A 19,735-nucleotide genomic window follows, 5' to 3' on the forward strand; every position below is an offset into this window, starting at 1 on the left:
AGGCTTGTAGATTTTTCCCAACTTCAACAACACTTATTTTTTTGTTTTGTTTTCATTAGTGGGAGATGGGGAGGGATTGAGGGCGGGAGGAGAAGAGGACGACAGAGAATGAGATGGCTGGATGGCATCACCAACTCGATGGACGTGAGTTTGAATGAACTCCGGGAGTTGGTGATGGACAGGGAGGCCTGGCATTCTGTGAGTCATGGAGTCGCAAAGAGTCAGACACGAGTGAGCGACTGAACTGAACTGAATAATTATTGTACTGTTGAGCATCTTTTCACATGTGCCTTGACCGTCTATGTATCCTCTTTGGAAGAATGTCTGTTGAAGTTCTTTTTTAAAATTTCGTTATTTATTTATTTATTTTTGGCTCTTCTGGGTCTTCGTTGCTGCATGGGTTTTTCTCTAGCTGCGGCAAGTGGGGTTACTCCAGTTTCGATGTATGAGTTTCTTGGTGCAGTGGCTTCTCTTATTGTGGAGCATGGGCTTCAGGGCACTTGGCCTTCAGTAGTTGTGGCTCCTGGGCTCAAGAACACAGATTCAATAGTTGTGGTGCATGGGCTTAGTTGCTCCACAGCATGTTGGTTCTTCCCAGACCAGGAATAGAACCTGTGTCTCCTGCATTAGCAGACCGATTCTTTACCACTGAGCCACCAGGGAAGCCCTATTGAAGTTCTTTAACCATCTTTTTAATTGGCCTTTTAAAAAATTGTTGAGCTGTAAAATTCTTTGTATATATTAGATATGAACCATTAACAGATATAAATTTGCACATATTTTCTGCCATTCTGTGGATTGTCTTTTCTTTCAGTTGGTGTGTCCTTTGATGCACAAATGTTTAAAATTTGACATAGTCCAGTTTATCTGTTTTTTTTTTTCCTTTGTTTCATGTGAGTTAATTTCTTTTTGATTTTTGATTTGTTTGACATGGGGTGGTGTTTGGGACTCAAGTTTTTTCTGTTGTAGGGTTAGTACTACCGTACCTGATTTTGGTTACAGCATGCTGTTAAAGCTACATTTCCTGATGAAACTTTGTACTGGACTGCAGTATAGTCTGAACAAAGGAGCTGAGCAGAGTGGAAGATTGTAGAGTTCTCCTTGGCTTTGTGTTTTGAGAGCTGTTCTGGGCCAGGCACTGTCCTCTGGGCTTTACATCTGAGGTCCTCAGGTTACCCTTCCAGACAGAAGGTTGGATGGGTTTATCCCCATTTCACTATTCGGCAAAGTTGCAGTAGCTTAAGTTGAATCTGTTTTGGTAGCTGGAAAAAGGGTGACTGTTAAGAAAGAACAAGCATAAAAGTCAGTGCCTCAGGTAAAGTAAAATATCTCCTACGTGGTAGCAGATCACGAGATAATTATTGGAGTTTCATTTTCTTTTTTTCAGAGTTGTGTCATAGCTCTTTCTTTCCAGAGTTATGTCATTGTTTTTCTTTTTCTCTTTCCTGAAGGAGGTGCTCTTCTCTGACCTGTTTGGAAACTTGTTAGTAACAGGCAGTGTGTACCCTTTGTAGATGCCGTGTTTTTGTGAAGCAGAGAGCACAGATTCCTGTAATCACAGGAATCTAGAGCTTGTGGGCCTTTTGTGTTGTGTAGCAGGAAGCATTTGGAAAAAAAATGTTGGGAAACCTGTCCTCAAGTGGAATTTAAGAAATCCGGTTATTAAAGCTCTTGGTAAAAGAATCCAGAGAAATATAGAAGATCCTTAACTGTTTCGTCAAATGTTTTCTGGAAAAACAGAGCATTGGAGCTATTTTAATTTGTATTTTTGACCTAAGCTTACTGCCTCTTTTTATCATTTGAAGTTGCCCTGGAGGCCATTGTGGTTTGGTTCTCCTTTTTGGGAGTGAATTGTTCCAGAAAAATGCTCTCTGTGTTCTTTTTCTTGACCTGTATAATGATGTATAGAATATGAGCTCTGTGACCTAACGACTACCTTACAGAGTTGTGGAGATAGCTAAACAAATCATAATTAATTAAGGGAAAAGTTACTTTAAGAATATTTGGATCAATATATAGATATTACAGACATGCATTACCGCCTTGGAAAGAACTGGAATATATTAAATTCTTTAACAATAAAATTACTTAGTATAAAATAAATTGTCCTGTGATTTAGAAGAAATTTCATCATGTGCTAGTTCAAAATCATTGTGAACATTATTGTACTATTAGATGTAACACTTAACAAATGAGCTGAACATTGCCATGTCCCACTTTCTGAAGTCAGCTTTCATGTTGATGTTAGGCTTATTTGTGTATAGCAAGTAGCACACTTAGTTTCCCAAGTAGCATAGTCGCTTGTGTTGTAGGCCTGGCTATTTCCCATTTCTTTATTGTATAAACATTTACTTTTAAAACAACCTATTCCCTAAGTTCTTTGTTTTGGGAGGAGGAAGTGTTAAAAACAGTTACTGACTCTCTACGGACTCTTTTTTTAAGAAGGTTATGCACTTGGGTTTACCTTTTTAAAAATTCTCTTATATCATTTAAATGATGTGCCACCACGTCTCTTTTAGTTTCAACTCACATTCTCAATGTCAGTTAAATCACTTGGTTAGGAAGAAAAGCTCAGCAATGTTTCAGGAGTATTGGCGTGCTTTCATAAAATTCGTGTATCTATCCAAGCGTGGATTAACTGAGTACTTTCCTTTTTTTTAAAATTTATTTTATTGGAGGCAAATTACCTTACATTAATATATTGGTTGGTTTTGCCATACATTGACATGAATCCGCCCTGGGTGTACATGTGTTCCCTTTCTTGAACCCCCCCTCCCACCTCCCTCTTCCCCATATCCTCCCTCCAGGTCATCCCCGTGCACCAGCCCCAAGCATCCTGTATCATGCGTCGAACCTGGACTGGTCACATATGATAATATACATGCTACAATGCCGTTCTCCCCAATCATCCCACCTTCACCGTCTCCCACAGAGTCCCAAAGACTGAGTACTTTCCTTTTTAAACTTCGATTATTTTACTGAGAAAGAAGCATTAATAGTCTTCTTTTTCTCACAGGTACACAAGTTAATTTTTTCTTTATGAGCATTCTTTTTTGTTTTCTGTTTTGAGCTCATTAGAAAGAGACCCCATTAGCAGGGGCTGGTCAAGGAGAGAATCAAGGCTGTGTTGGGGGTTGTGCAGTCATGATCAGGTGTTGGTCAGTGTTTCCCTCCACTGGCTTTCACTTTGCCTTGTTTTAGTTTTTTCATTACTTGACTTTTAAAAAAGTGGCTGATAGAGGTTTTTAACCTTTGCAGGCTTTATTTGTCTCACTGTTTCTCTGTTCATACTTTAAGAACTATAATTGGTGTTTTGTTAGTTAAAATCCAAGGTGATGGTATTTTTATGGAATACGTAATCGTCGGCTTGACTGCCACAGACTGTGTGTTCTTGCTAAGTTGATTGAGTTGTGTTTGACTCTGTGCAACCCTACGGACTCTAGTTGCCAGGCTCCTCTTTCCCAGGGATTCTCCAGGCATGAATACTGAAGTGGGTTGCCGTGCCCGCCTCCAGGGTATCTTCCCAACCCAGGGATCAAACCTATGTCTCTTATGTCTCCTGCATTGGCAGGCAGGTTCTTTACCACTACCACCACCTGGGAAGCCGTGGTGCAAAGACCCATAGACCCAGTGGCTTAAACCACAGAAATTCATTTCTTGCAGTTCTGGAGATAAGGTTGCCAGTATTATCGGATTCTAAAGAGGATAGTCTTCTTATTTGGCTCCTTCTTGCTATGTTCCTGCATGGCAGAGGAGAGCTCTGATGTCTCTCCCTTTTCTTCTAAGGGCAGTAATCCATAGTGAGGGCCCTACCCTCATGACCTCATCTAAACCCAACCAGCTTCCAGTGTCACCATCCGTAAATCCCATCACACTGAGGATTCCAGCTTCAGCATAGGAACTGGGGAGGATGCAGTTCAATCTACAGCAAACTTGGTCATGAATTTCAGACTGTGCTATGTGGAGTCCCAAGGGTACCACTGTGGAGACGCAGGGGTATGGGAGTGACCTGATGGGGCTCATGCTTCCCTCTGTTTTAACCAGAATAGGTTGTGTGTTTAATGTGCTAAGATATCATTTGAGGGAAGAATTTTGCAGGAAGAAAAATGACCTGAGAATGTTTAATTGACTGCAGTGCTTTGGCTTTTGTTCCCTTTCTCACATCATAGAGCCGGGGTGCTCTTCTTCCTGACGACCAACCAGTGTTTCAGCAGCGTGTCAGCTGTGGAGCTCCTGGTGGTGGAGAAGAAGCTGTTTATGTGAGTAGGTCTCTGTTTCAGGACGGGGGCTGCTGGTCAGACTGGTCACATCCAGAACTGCGCTATGACTTGGTTCCTGGTGGTTACCAGTGTTGATTGACAAAGAGCAGCCAGAGTCTGGGAGGAAAACCATGAGCACGTGGGGCCTGATACAAAAGGGAGAAAGGAGTTTCAAGATTAGGGCACCGTCCACAAATCTACATGCTGCAGAGAAAGCAAGCAATAAGAGGCTGAAAAGGATCTTTTGTTTTTAGCAAATAAGAAGTTGTGATGACTGTCACAAGAAAAGTTCGCGGGACTCGGTAGAGAGAAGGTAGTGTGTTGAACAGTATATTCAAGGTGAGGGCGTAAAGGTGACCAAGAATACAGACCAAGTCTTCAGTGGGAGGGGAAAGAAGGAGCCAGAGAGCAGCCTTAAAAAATGTAAGCTGTTTTGTTTCTTCTGTTTTTCATAGTTGGAAGAGATCTGCGTATTTACATGTTGAAGAAAGGAATCATTAGAGAGGGAAAGAATGAAGATCTCGGTGGAAGAGTTTGGAATTACAGGAGGAAGATCTCAGGAAAAGGAGGGATTTAGAATCTAAGAGGGGTGAAAAGAGAATTTGATCACTGACAGGTTGGCAGGCACTGTGGTTGGCAGGCATGATCATGGAAAGAAGTGCCATTTTCTTTTATTATCATGAGAGGGGAAGAAGTAAAAGAGATGAGTGACCCAAAGCTGCATTTGAGGCTTAGAGAACAGCAACAGCACCTTCTTCATAGTTAGAAGCAGGCAGAAAGGAACCACTGAAATGAGCTCCTGACAGGCTGGCCTTCAAAGAGAGCCAGTGTCAGGAGTAAAGGAAGTGATGCAGGACCTGTTCCCCCAGAGTGGGTGTTCAGAGGCAAACTGGCCAGCATTCAGAAGGAGTTCTGCGATGACAAGAGGGGTCATTGCACAGAGGCTTGGGGGATGATATCCCAGGGGAGGCGTACACGTGAAACGTGCCTGATGCTGACCAGGAAGAAGGGTGGAAGATGGGGATGTGGTAGTTCTTAGACCTCTGGTAGCAGTGAAAATCTGTATGAAAGTGAAAGTCACTCAGTCCTGTACGACTCTTTGCGACCCCATGGACAATACAGACCATGGAATTCTCCAGGCCAGAATACAGAGTCGGTAGCCTTACCCTTCTCCAGGGGATCTTCCCAACCCAAGGATAGAACCCAGGTCTCCCCCATTGCAGGCAGATTCTTCACCAGCTGAGCCACAAGGGAAGCCCGAGAATACTGGAACGCGTAGCCTATCCCTTCTCCAGTGGATCTTCCTGACCCAGGAATTGAACCTGGTCTCCTGCATTGCAGGCGGATTCTTTACCAATTCCATCTGTATAGCAGGGAGGACATCTGTATAGCAAATGGTTTAATCTCCTGGTCTTAAACTAATGGAGGATGTATGATGTGAATTTTTGTTTCTAGACATGAATATATCAGTGGATACTATAGAGTGTCATCTTACTTCTTTGGAAAACTGTTATCTGATTTACTCCCCATGAGGATGTTACCAAGTATTATATTTACTTGTATAACATACTTCTTGTTAGGTAAGCAATAAGACAAAAGATGTGTGTCTTTAGTCTTGGATGGGAGGGGACTTTCTGTAAACATGCTTTGGTTCTCAAAACTATAAATCAAGTCCTGAGATTAGGAAGCATCTGTTCATTATGCACGCTCTGAAATAACTGTTGTCCAAGGAGATTTTGGTCAAGGCTTTCTCCAAAGTAACTTTTAAAACTGTTTATAAAACTATATATAGACATACTGTGTGTTGTATACAACAAACATGGAAATAATTCCTAAAACTACTTTACACTATGTAGGAGGACCTGGAGCTGGAGTATTTATTACTTACCTGTTTATATTTTTATTTTTGTGTATGAATACATAAAGATAATGAAGATAGTGACTTCTGGGGCTTACTGGTAATAAAATATTTGTTTGCTAGATATAGAAAGATTGATTTGTGCATTTTGTTTAGACAGTACTCATTGTATCAGAATTCTCTTTTATTTCTCACATACACAGATGCCCACACACACAAACATATACACACTCCAAAATATTTCTTTTTTGACAAGGCACTACTGATTGAGTTTAAACTTCCGTTTTACAAATAAGAGGGTGTATCATAAAGAATCAGGCATAGAACCTAGATTCTTAAATTCCTATCTGGTGTTCTTATGGCTGTTCTGAAGTCTTCAGATTCTTGTTTGACCCATAGTATTAGCCCATTTTAGTTTATAAAGCAGTTTTATGAAGCTTATTTAACCCCATCCTCAATCCCAGAGTTATAGGGTGATTTGTCTTGGGAGACTTGGATTATGGACCCACTCACCCAGATTTTAAAACCACTGAGTGGTCATATAATCCTGACCTTACCAGTTATCTTCATTAATGCTTTTATATCAAAGAGTGAGTAATGTGATGTCTAGATAAAATTAATGTGCTCTTGGCAAGTTTCCTTCTTAGAAGAAAAAGCAGTAGGATTCTGGCTAGTTGTCTGCCTACAGCTCTCCATCTCAGGCACTCAGAAATTGTTAATGATTACAAATAAAGAAGCAAGAGCATTACATGGAAATGTGCTTATACAGTGAGCATAAAAAAGAAAACTGCATGTAACTTTGTATGGTTATATTGGGCGGTTGGATGAAGGATGAATTTTTTCACTGTGATAGTAGTTTCTCAAAGTATTACAATGTTTTTTGCATAATAAACAATCCCTGATACGCAGTGTTGGATTAACCCCTCTTTGTTCCCCAAGGACTGAAACCAAAGGTGGAGGCCTTCTTCATCATGATGTTTACCCTGATGATGGTGGCTTATTCAGCTAGTTCGATGGCACTGGCTATAGCAGCAGGTCAGAGTGTGGTATCCATAGCAACTCTGCTCATGACCATCTCTTTTGTGTTTATGATGGTAAGTACAAGTGTACTTCCCTGAGGCATTATGATTTCCCCTTATTCCTGCCCCCAAACTTGCCTCTCCTGTAAGATCTGCTTGAGGATTCTGTACATTGGGCTCTTTGCTTCAAGGAGGCTGTATATTGAAATATAGCTTATATTATTAGAGAATGTATCAACTTTTTCTTGATCTCCCCCAGCTAGTTTTGCTGCTGTTCTAATACAGTTATTAGAACCTTAGTCAATGTATTGTTACTGATGAGCTTTAAAAAAAGGCCTCTTGGTGACATACCGTGAAAGCTCGATAAATTGGAAGGAACTTTGAAAACCTGAAAGATTTTTATTTTTAAAATTTAAAAGAACTGTTAAAATGACAGGTCCATTGTCTGACTTTCCTGCTGGTGGGAGAGAACCACTGGCTTGTGTAAGCGGCAGCTGAGATGGTTTGGTTGGATCTACTACTCTCCAAGGGGAAACCTAAGTTCCATGAAAATAGAGCAACATGTGCATGGGTCTGTCTTGGGCTCCTCCTATATTTTGAAAAGGAGTGTTTTAAAAATACTGAAAAATTCCAGTACTAGGACCTCTCTTTTCTGGGTTCCTGACATTTCTTTATATCAATATATTTCTCTTTACCTTTTAAAAATAGTTACTTAATCCTGACCTTACATGGTCCTGCATTTTGCACACACAAAGATGAATCAGTAAGTGAAGGGAACCAGTTACTGCTTTCCCCCACAAACATCAAATAAACAGAAACGTGTAGCCTCTTTCCTTCACACACATGCCATTTCTGCTATGGTAGCAGTACATGTCTTTAAAAGGTAGGTATTAGCACAAACTCTTGCCAAAGTTTAATTCTTCCATTACTGAGTTTGAAAACTGCCAATCTAAACATTATTGAGAAAATGGGCAACGTTACGTATGTTTTCTATAGTGTCATATAATACATAAGGTGTTCTTCAAAATTAAAATGTTTTATTTGATATATTCGGTACTTTGATTTGTTATTATTTAAGGATTTGTATTATATATAAAACTTTAGAAACTAGTCATAAGACTGTATTTTACTCAGATATTGTGTGTTATGCATTAAGCACTTGGTTAGGTCAAGTTTAAAGCTATGTGGTCACACCAGGAACATTGTCATTGTTATATCCATCCCAGCATACCTTGTGCCAGTTAGAAAGTGTTTTATGTGAACATTTTCTCATGTAGCCATCTCTTGCTGGAGTGGTCATTTCTGGAATCTTCATTGTAATGCTCCTTTTTGCAGCTTTAAATGAAGGAATTGACCATATTTCATGCTGTGCTTTACCACATTATGCTGTGTACCAGTTACAGCCTTTGGTTTATTTTAAGCATGTGAACTGAACCCAAAATTATTCCTAAAGTCACACAGAGATAGAATCTAAACCCTTGTAAATAACAAATATTACTGTGTTACAGACATTGGGGCGTGAGGTGCTCAGGATACATTTGGGTGTGTTTATTGGTGGGAATATATAGTTGGTTGTATCATTGCAAATCAGTACTATTCACCTTCCATTGTGTGCAGTTACAGACAAAGTAAAAGCCTCAACAATTAGAAATCTCCCAGTTAAATAAAATGTATATTATAAATATATTTAGATCCCTAAACAGCCTCAGCTCCAGAGAGATATACACATACAAAGAGGATAGGGTAAGTCTTCAGAGTAGTGGGAAGAATTTCAAAGAAGAGTTGGCCTTAGCAGAAGTATTCACGAGACTGTCAGGGACTTAAAGAGGCTATTTGCTAGAATTCTTCATGAAATCACGGCACCAGATCTGATTCTTGGTATTTGTTTTTTTGTAGATATTTTCAGGGCTGTTGGTAAATCTCAAAACCGTTGTGTCTTGGTTGTCATGGCTTCAATACTTGAGCATTCCTCGATACGGCTATGCGGTACGTTCTCCTTGTCTGTCACTGTGCTGGTTCATCGTTCCCATGCTGGAAACAACCCAGAATAAAGCCTCTCATGGCCCTGGCCGTGAGCTGTGCAAGTTTTAGGACAGTGACGGGGAGTTTCCTTTACTAAGCCTTGGGTCAACTTGATAATCACCTGGGATTTCTCCAGTCACCTTGTTGTCTGAGGGAGCTGAAGGACTGGGAGATAACTCATAGTTAAGGACAAAGATTGACTAATTGATATAAAAAAAATACAGTGTTTCAGTTTATCAAAGAAATTAATGAGAAGATGAGGGCCTAGAATACATATTTTGAATTGAAAGGGAAATTAGAAGAAAAACCATAATCATACTCACAGCTACTATTGACTTTAGAAAGCTTATCAACTCCAGAGAAAAATGTGCCTTAATATAGTAAAATTAAATTTCTAACTCCTAAGAATTAGAACTGATTTTGATGAGAACAAACAAGAAAAATACAAAGATTGTTACTATAAATTAACAATAGTCATTGAGTATCACTGTATCATTTTAATTATAGTACTATGGGGTTATAAAAATGGGGAGAGAAGAAGGAAAGAGCTATGGGATAATATAGCCAGAGATCTCTCTTCTTGGTTTTTGTATCAGAGCCCCAGATCCCAACCCTAGGCCTCTTGATTGCCAAGAAAAATAATTTTAGTTGCTTTGGTATGACAAAGACTGTGAATGTGAAACTGTTTTGAGAAATAACAACAGAGATTAAACTTAGTGGACATAATTGTAATAATTCTTTGGAAACCTTTTGAAATTTAAAACTATTTCCTTTATCCTGCTCCCACTTATGTTATAGGCTTTGCTGCATAATGAATTTTTGGGACAAAACTTCTGCCCAGGACTCAATGTAACAATGAACGATACCTGTGACTATGCAACGTAAGTTTGCGTTCAGTGTCATAATGGGTTTGCTTACTGCTACGGTATGATACAGAAATACCACTGGGCTGAGGAATCCTTTCATGGACACTGACTTCTCTGAGTCTGAATATTCTCATTTATAAAGTGAGTTATACACTAATGCGTGTGAAAGTGCTCTACAACTCCTGGGTATTCTATTCAGGTCAAAATTGTATTTTACTTGGAGAACCATTTCTTATGTGTTACTTATTTGTTTAGGGTCTTTTAAAAGATCATTTTCCAGTTTGAATTGTGGGTTTGGATTTCTATTTTTCAGAACATTTGAGTTTGAAATGAGAGCTGCTTTGGTATTTTTATCAAGGCTTAACAGTACTGGAACTGTATGGATTATATCAAGTGTATGGACCCATGAATTTAGGATTCCTGTGAGCTCAACCCATGGCCAGGGTGAAAGTGTTAGTCGCTCAGTCGTTTCCGACTCTTTGCGATCCCATGAACTGTAGCACGCCAGGTTTCTCTGTCCATGGAATTCTGTAGGCAAGAATACCGGAGTGGGTAGCCATTCCCTTCTCCAGAGGATCTTTCTGAACCAGGGATCAAACCCAGGTTTCCTGCATTGCCTGTGGATTCTTTACCATCTGAGCCACCAGGGAAGCCCAACCGATGGCTAGTAGTAAGAGCTAAAAGGGCATTAGGAGCGGGAGGGAACATTTTCCTGCCCCAGTCTGGCTCTTGTCTCTTCCTCCTATATCCAGGAGACAACATGAAATCAAAGTCTGCACAATCTTTTTTTTTTTTGACTGACTTGGAATACTCCCTACTGAAGGATGTTTCCTCTAAAGAAAGGAACATATATTTCAGTAAGCTTGAGAAGGAAATCTCATTTTTTTTGGTATAATAAGCAAAAACAGATTTTAATAGAAATAAAAGTATTGTTTTAAAGTTAAGTAACATTTCTTTTTGATGATTGTTGTTAACGGTTTGATTTTGATATGTTAATGAGAGAAAAGAGAATGCTGGTAACCTAAATCTCATGAATATTCAAATGGGTTAGAAGTAATTCTTAATAATAGGATAAATTGCTATTTAGAAGTATTTCCAGAAAACCTCTATGAAGAGAAGCTTTCCTTATCCTGCCTACTCCCTTTCTTTTGATCTGAGTATAACTTTTTTTTTTTCAATCTGCTAAATTCCAAGAGTAGCAGAAAAATGGAATCAGGTAATAATTATGGTGCCAGATATTTTTAATACCAGGTGCTTTTCTAATCAGGGCTACTCCATCCTAATCTGCTCTGTTCCAGCTCCCACTAAGGCATACCTGATAATTTGACCTGCTGGTAATGTCTTAGAGCCGAGCATCTATGATGCTCATTCCAGTCTTGCTCTAAGAGCTGACAGAGTGCGACTCTGGTTGGAAATCTCTATTCACCTATTCCCCTAGTTTTAGAACTCTCAGCCTGTGTTTTTTCTTTTTTTTGATATGGCTGATTTGTGAGTAATGAGCCCTATAAATAGCTTCGGTCATCTTTTTAAGTGCCTTCAGTGTGATCTGCTAAAGCTGAGACTTTCCCCATCAGGCGTAAGTGAAAAATTACTTGATAAATGTTTCTGTCCTTTGAAGAGAGGCAGCATCATAGACTTGGAAACCAACCTATCTGGGGGGACTAGCAACTTGTTTCAGAGTGTGAATCTGTGAAGTTGACCAAGTTCCTTAAACTTTAGTCTCCTCATCTTTTAAATTTGGGTTGTTTTCAGTTCAGTTCAGTCGCTCAGTCGTGTCCGACTCTTTGCGACCCCATGAATCACAGCACACCAGGCCTCCCTGTCCATCACCAACTCCCGGAGTTCACTCAAACTCATGTCTATCGAGTCGGTGATGCCATCCAGCCATCTCATTCTCTGTCGTCCCCTTCTCCTCCTGCCCCCAATCCCTCCCAGCATCAGAGTCTTTTCCAATGAGTCAACTCTTTGCATGAGGTGGCCATAGGGATTAACTAAACTATTATATGGGAGCTTCCCAGGTGGCACACTGGTAAAGAATTCGACTCCCAATTCAGGAGACACAAGAGATGCGAGTTTTATCCTTGGGTCATGAAGATCCCCTGGAGAAAGAAATGGCAACCCACTCCAGTATTCTTGCCTGGGAAGTCCCATGGATAGAGGAACCTGGGGGACTACAGTCCATGGGGTTGCAGAGTCAGACATGACTTAGCAACTAAACACATACACACACAAACAATTATATGCAGGTTGCTTCATAGTATCTAATAGAATTGTAAGCACTCAATGACTATTTTCTGTATATTTTTATGATGCACATGATTGACCTATGAACCCCTGTTATATCCCAATAAAATAGAATGATAAAGCTAAAACCACATATACACATACACATACACACACTCACACCACAAACACTCTCTAAAACTGTTTTCTATTATAAATGAAGGGATGGTTATTTAAGGCTTGGTAACCTGTAGGTTTCTTTAAGGAACAATGAATATATTGAGTAAAATTTGACAGATGCTAAAAATGAAGTCATATTCTTTTTCTGTTGAATTTCAGATGTACTGGTGAAGAATTTCTGACAGACCAGGGCATCGATATCTCACCTTGGGGCCTGTGGAAGAATCACGTAGCCTTGGCATGCATGATTGCTATCTTCCTTACAATTGCCTACCTGAAATTGTTATTCCTTAAAAAATTTTCTTAAATTCCTCTTTAATTTCAATGATTTACCCCCCATTAAAAAGGGACATCTTGATTTTCATATCCAGTGAAGTTTTTTTGGTTGTTTTCATGTTTTTATTTATTTTTGTATTATGCCAATGTGTTTTGTTATTTTTGGTTGTCTTCTTTTCACTGGTCTCATACTGTTGTTCAGCAAGAATTATTTTCAACAAAAACATTTATAGAAATCACAATGAACTAAATTATACTTGAAAGAACCCAAGTCATAAACTAGTGATACTATGTACTACATATTAGTTCATCTTGTCAGATGGTAACCATAGGAAAGAAATCTAGTTTAATTTATTGACCTGAAAAAGAAATGAGTTCTAGAAACTTGTGTCAAGTTACCAGTATATCTGGTATTGGTATCCCTCCCTTTAAAATGAATAGGCAGGTTAGTTGCCCTCCAGTTTCAATTTTATATAAACCTATGTCCTCCATTATTTTATAAATAATAAATAACAAATATATTGATGCTGTAGTATAAGTATGAAATCCAAACTGTGCTGGAAAAACACGGTGTCATATATGGATAAAAAAGCCTTTATAATAGAAAGCACTTTGATAAGACTTTTAAGGTTATTACAATTTACTGAGGTTTCCCTCTAGTGGAATTAGAGTATCTCAAGAGTCTTAGCTGGGTTTTGGACCCCAGGTGGAGGGCCAGGATTCTGGCGACTTACCCTTCTTGAGTAGTTCAGTAGTCTGTAATCTTGGTGTGCATCATAATCTCTTGAGGAGTTTTGCTCCAACACAGATTTCTGGGTCCCATGAGCCCTACTGCATTGTAGTCGCCTGGATTACCTGTGTAAAGAACTGTCCATGGCAGGATTTGGTAATTCCCATGATCTTTCCCACCTCTGACAATTTTAGACTTATGATAGAAGAACTGTTATTACTGGCTCTATACAGGTTTTTTACTTTCCTACATATACACCTCATTACACAGCTTCTCTTTATTCTAACATTTAACAGTAATAGGGGAGTGTTTTTAAACATTTTTTATAAGGAAAGGTACTGTCCAGTGCATTATAAAAGGAACACACCTGTACAACCATTAATCCATATCAAGAAATAGAACATTATCAGTGTACAGAAGCCCCCCTTGGGCTTCTCTCCCAAGACTACTTCTTCTTTCTCTCTGGATTACTCCTGTCTGTTGCTACTATCAGAATATCACTACAGCTCAGTTTTGTGTTTCTGTGTGTATAAATATATCCTTCATTAAGCCCCCCACTTCCTGTAATATAAGCTATTCATTTTTTAATTATTTTAGTTTTATAGGAAGTTGCAAAAATCATGCAGAAAGTTCCTGTATATCCTTTGCCCAGCTGCCTTTAATGTTAACATTTTGTGTACCATGATACATGTCAAAACTAAGAAATTAACATTGATATGTTACTGTTAAACTATACACTTTATTCAGATTTCACTACTTTTCCATCAATACTCTTTAATTGTTCTAGGATGCATTTCAGGATATTGTTTAATTTATTCCCTTTTTAAAAGTAAATACTTTTCAGTGTTATAGGAAGTAAATGAAGCTGAGGAAACAGTGCGTAGACCTGCTATGACCGGTCATCTTGGAATATCATTTCGTGTCATTGGGTGCCATGTTGTTGCAACATCAATCCAGAGACATAGCATTATAGTTTCATCTTTGGACTTTAAGGAACTTTTTTTCTTGTTTTATGACATTGGATTAATATATCATCTTGTAATATATCATCACACCCCCTTTTTACCTGATTATTGTGTGACTGTAGGACCGCCAGCAAAGATTCATCTAGTCAAAGCTATGGGTTTTCCAGTAGTTGTGTATGGTTGTGAGTTGGACTATTAAAAAAGATGAGTGCTGAAGAATTGATACTTTTGAACTGTGGTGTTGGAGAAGACTGTTGAGAGTCCCTTGGGGTGCAGGGAGATCAAACCAGTCCATCCTAAAGAAAATCAGTCCTGAATATTCTTTGGAAGGACTGATGCTGAAGCTGAAGCTCCAATACTTTGGCCACCTGATGCGAAGAACTGACTCATCAGAAAAGACCCTGATTGGGAAAGATTGAAGTTGGGAGGAGAAGGGGACGACAGAGGTTGAGATGGTTGGATGGCATCACTCACGCCATGGATATGAGTTTGAGCAAGCTCTGGGAGTTGGTGATGGACAGGGAGACCTGGCGTGCTGCAGTCCATGGGGTGGCAACTGAGTTAGACACGGCTGAGTGACTGAACTGAACCGATAGGGTTAGTGAGTGTTTCCCCTTCTTGGTATAGTTCTTTGTTTTTACATAACCCTGGCTTACTCACAGTCCTCTGTATATACTCTTCCTTACACAGGAAGAAACATATTATACACTTCTCTGTGTACAGACAGAAATACATATTTATACTTTATATACAAAATATATTTAACAAAAGAGATAGTAAAGTCAAAATATTAATACCTACTTCTAAAAGTAGTAAAAATTTGGTGGCTCAGAGGTTAAAGCGTCTGCCTCCAATGCGGGAGACCCGGGTTCGAACCCTGAGTCGGGAAGATCCCCTGGAGAAAGAAATGGTAACCCACTCCAGTATTCTTGCCTGGAGAATCCCATGGATGGAGAAGCCTGGTAGGCTACCGTCCACGGGGTCGCAAAGAGTCGGACACGACTGAGCGACTTTACTTTACTTTGTCCTACTTACCCTCCCTTTGTATTACGATTATCTTTTTTCTTTTTTAAATTATTATGGTAAGAAACACATAAAATTTACCATCTTAACCATTTTTAACTTGAGGAACATTTTAAAAAGTATAGGACTTCCCTGGTAGACCAGTGGGTAAGAACCCATCTTCCAATGAAGGGGACGTGGGTTCAACCCCTCGTCAGGGAACTAAGATCCCACAAGCCCGCAAGCTGCACACCATTAAAATCCCTCAGGCTGCAACTAAGACCCAAGGTAGTCAAATAAATACTTTTAAAAAATATTAGTGAAAGGGTAAGTCTTATAAAGTCGAAAATAAAAAAATTTTTACAGAGATTTATTTCAGAATATGTCTATATTCTTTTGAATTTTATTTTCTTGCATGTCAGAACTAGTTGATAATGAAAAGGGTAAATAAATTACTTTCATTTAAAATAAAAGCCACCAGGCTGTTAAACCCATGAATAGCCTCCTTCCTTCCATCCTTTTTTATGACAACATCCAAGATGCCACAGAACCTTCCAGAACAAGTCGTCCTGCATTCTTCTTTGAAAGCCCCACAGAGCAACTGAAGGAGTAAAAGTAATAGCCAACATTGATTTATTCCTGAGGATTTAAGACTAATTGAAAAAAAAAAAAAGACTAATTCAAAGGATATCTACTCCACTCATAGGAATTCATTAAGCTAACCTGAATAGTTGCAACAGCTTCCCTGGTAGTTCAGCTGGTAAAGAATCTGCCTGCAATGCAGGAGACCCCGATTTGATTCCTGGGTTGGGAAGATCTGCTGGAGAAGGAATAGGCTACCCACTCCAATATTCTTGAGCTTCCCGTGTGGCTCAGCTGGTAAAGAATCCACCTGCAATGTGGGAGACCAGGATTCGATCCCTGGGTTGGGACTATCCCCGGGAGAAGGGAATGGCTACCCACTCCAGTATTCTGGCCTGGAGAATTCCATGGACTGTATAGTCCATGGGATCCAAAGAGTCAGACACAACTGAGCATCTTAAAAAAAACAACAGTGCAGGAGAAAATCAGTATCCTCACCTCACTCTCAAAGGTATGTGTTTATCCTCAGTGGATGAAAGAGCCCAAAGGAAAAATACCTGGAACTCTGCCAAACGTGGCTACCGACTTAATGTACCTCCTGGCCTTCTGTCTCTATATACACATTTTTAAAAAGTGGTTGACTCACATGGTGATTGTAACCTTTTGTCACCCCTGAGCAATATGAACATAAAATATTTATGTTCTAAATCAAAGTAACTCATTTTCTAGACATGTTCCACTTTTTTTTTTTTTTTTTAGCAAAAAAAGAAAAAAAAAAATACTGGGGAATACTGGGTTCTCCAGTATTCTTGCCTAGAGAATCCTTTGGACAGAGGAGTCTGGTGGGCTGCCATCTATGGGGTTGCACAGAGTCGGACACGACTGAAGCGACTTAGCATGATGGACGCATTGGAGAAAGAAATAACAACCCATTCCAATATTCTTGCCTGGAGAATCCCAGGGACAGAGGAGCCTGGTGGGCTGCCGTCTATGGGGTCGCAGAGTCGGACATGACTGAAGCGACGCAGCAGCAGCAGCAGGGTGGTGTTTCCCAAGCTTGCCTGATAAGAATCAAGATCATCTGAGATGCTTATGTAAGAAAGGAAAAAAGGAAGGAAGAACTATTGTTTTTTCCCCTGTTGATTTAGAATCTCTGAAGAGTGGACCTGGAAATTCCAGGTGATTCTTTGGGAAATACTGAGGGTTGTAATAAAGAGTTAAGACCATTTAACCTACATTTGTGATGACTGAATCTTGATGCAAGAATCACTGTGTAATGTCTGTGTTCTAAGCCATCTATCTTGTATCCACCTAAGTATCAGAATCACATTTAGAACTAAGTGAGCTCACTATCGTCACTGGATCTTGAAACCTTTTAAACCTGCAGAATCGTTCTTTTACCTGGCAACCCCACAGAACAGCAGGCATGGGTTTCTGATCATGACAGCTGAAAGGAGTACTGCTCTAGTCCAGTGAGGATGTAGCCTCTCGGTTTGCCCCCCTTTCCAAGCAGTAAAGCTGAGGCATCATCTAAATTATTAAAGGGAATGATTTAAGGACTTTGGGCTTGGCTGTTTAGAAAATCTCAAGCTATTCTGACTTCATTTTGCAGATGAGGAAACTTGAGTTTCAGAAACTGACTAGCCCAATAATTTGTGACAGATGAGTAATATTTCCTTGCTGAGATTTGGAAGATACTACAATAGTACCTCCCTCAGCTTTGTTCGTAGCGATGCTCTCTAAGGCCCACTAGACTTCACATTCCAAGATGTCTGGCTCTAGGTCAATGATCATGCCATCGTGATTATCTTCGTCATGAAGCTCTCTTTTGTACAGTTCTTCTGTGTATTCTTGCCACCTCTTCTTAATATCTTCTTCTTCTGTTAGGTCCATACCATTTCCGTCCTTTATCGAGCCCATCTTTGCATGAAATGTTCCCTTGGAATCTCTAATTTTCTTGAAGAGATCTCGTTTTTCCTATTCTGTTGTTTTCCTCTATTTCTTTGCATTGATCGCTGAGGAAGGCTTTCTTATCTCTCCTTGCTATTGTTTGGAACTCTGCATTCAGATGCTTATATCTTTCCTTTTCTCCTTTGCTTTTCGCTTCTCTTCTTTTCACAGCTATTTGTAAGGCCTCCTCAGACAGCCACTTTGCTTTTTTGCATTTCTTTTCCATGGGGATGGTCTCCGTCCCTGTCTCCTGTACAATGTCACGAACCTCCGTCCAGAGTTCATCAGGCACTCTATCTATCAGATCTAGTCCCTTAAATCTATTTCTTACTTCCACTGTATAATCATAAGGGATTTGATTTAGGTCATATCTGAATGGTCTAGTATTTTCCCTACTTTCTTCAATTTAAGTCTGAATTTGGCAATAAGGAGTTCATGATCTGAGCTACAGTCAGCTCCTGGTCTTGTGTTTGCTAACTGTATAGAGCTTCTCCATCTTTGGCTGCAAAGAAAATAATCAATCTGATTTCGGTGTTGACCATCTGGTGATGTCCATGTGTAGAGTCTTCTCTTGTGTTGTTGGAAGAGGGTGTTTGCTATGACCAGTGCATTCTCTTGGCAAAACTCTATTAGCCTTTGCCCTGCTTCATTTCGTGCTCCAATTGAGCTATTTCAAATCCTGAAAAATGATGCTGTGAAAGTGCTGCACTCAATATGCCAGCAAATTTGGAAAACTCAGCAGTGGCCACAGGACTGGAAAAGGTCAGTCTTCATTCCAATCCCAAAGAAAGGAAATGCCAAAGAATGCTCAAACTAGCGCACAATTGCACTCATCTCACATGCTAGTAAAGTCATGCTCAAAATTCTCCAAGCCAGGCTTCAGCAATCTGTGAACCTTGAACTTCCAGATGTTCAAGCAGGTTTTAGAAAAGGCAGAGGAACCAGAGATCAAATTGCCAACATCCACTGGATCATGGAGAAAGCAAGAGAGTTCCAGAAAAACATCTATTTCTGCTTCATTGACTATGCCAAAGCCTTTGACTGTGTGGATCACAATAAACTGTGGAACATTCTGAAATAGATGGGAATACCAGACCACCTGACCTGCCTCTTGAGAAACCTGTATGCAGGTCAGGAAGCAACACTTAGAACTGTACATGGAACAACAGACTGGTTCCAAATAGGAAAAGGAGTACGTCCGTCAAGGTTGTATATTGTCACTCTGCTTCTTTAACTTATATGCAGAGTACATCATGAGGAACGCTGGGCCAGAAGAAGAACAAGCTGGAATCAAGATTGCTGGGAGAAATATCAATAACCTCAGATATACAGATGACACCACCCTTATGGCAGAAAGTGAAGAGGAACTCAAAAGCCTCTTGATGAAAGTGAAAGAGGAGAGTGAAAAGTTTGGCTTGAAGCTCAACATTCAGAAAACAAAGATCATGGCATCTGGTCCCATCACTTCATGGGAAATAGATGGGGAAACAGTGGAAACAGTGTCAGACTTTATTTTTTTGGGCTCCAAAATCACTGCAGATGCTGATTGCAGCCATGAAATTAAAAGACGCTTACTCCTTGGAAGGAAAGTTATGACCAACCTAGATAGCATATTAAAAAGCAGAGACATTACTTTGCCAACAATGGTCCATCCAGTCAAGGCTATGGTTTTTCCAGTGGTCATGTATGGATGTGAGAGTTGGACTGTGAAGAAAGCTGATCGCCAAAGAATTGATGCTTTTGAACTGTGGTGTTGGAGAAGACTCTTGAGAGTCCCTTGGACTGCAAGGAGATCCAACCAGT

At 39.8% G+C, this 19,735-nt stretch overlaps 1 protein-coding gene across 4 annotated transcripts in view; it reads left to right on the forward strand.

Moving 5' to 3' along the window:
- ABCG2 (ATP binding cassette subfamily G member 2 (JR blood group)) overlaps positions 1–12,791 on the forward strand; it is a 148,313-nt gene extending 135,522 nt beyond the window's left edge. For all 4 annotated transcript variants that reach the window (XM_055434257.2, XM_055434256.2, XM_055434255.2 and 1 more), the window contains exons 11-16: positions 4,170–4,259; positions 5,715–5,839; positions 7,057–7,211; positions 9,033–9,122; positions 9,957–10,039; positions 12,587–12,791. In XM_055434257.2, coding sequence (XP_055290232.2) covers positions 4,170–4,259; positions 5,715–5,839; positions 7,057–7,211; positions 9,033–9,122; positions 9,957–10,039; positions 12,587–12,734 — 691 coding nt within the window. In that variant the 3' untranslated portion in view covers positions 12,735–12,791. The remainder of the gene's footprint in view (positions 1–4,169; positions 4,260–5,714; positions 5,840–7,056; positions 7,212–9,032; positions 9,123–9,956; positions 10,040–12,586) is intronic.
- Positions 12,792–19,735: the final 6,944 nt, after the last annotated feature.

This window comes from Moschus berezovskii, chromosome 5, assembly GCF_049115385.1.
Source record: "Moschus berezovskii isolate FMDL1 chromosome 5, NW_MosBer_1.0, whole genome shotgun sequence".
NCBI classification, from domain to species: Eukaryota; Metazoa; Chordata; class Mammalia; order Artiodactyla; family Moschidae; genus Moschus; species Moschus berezovskii.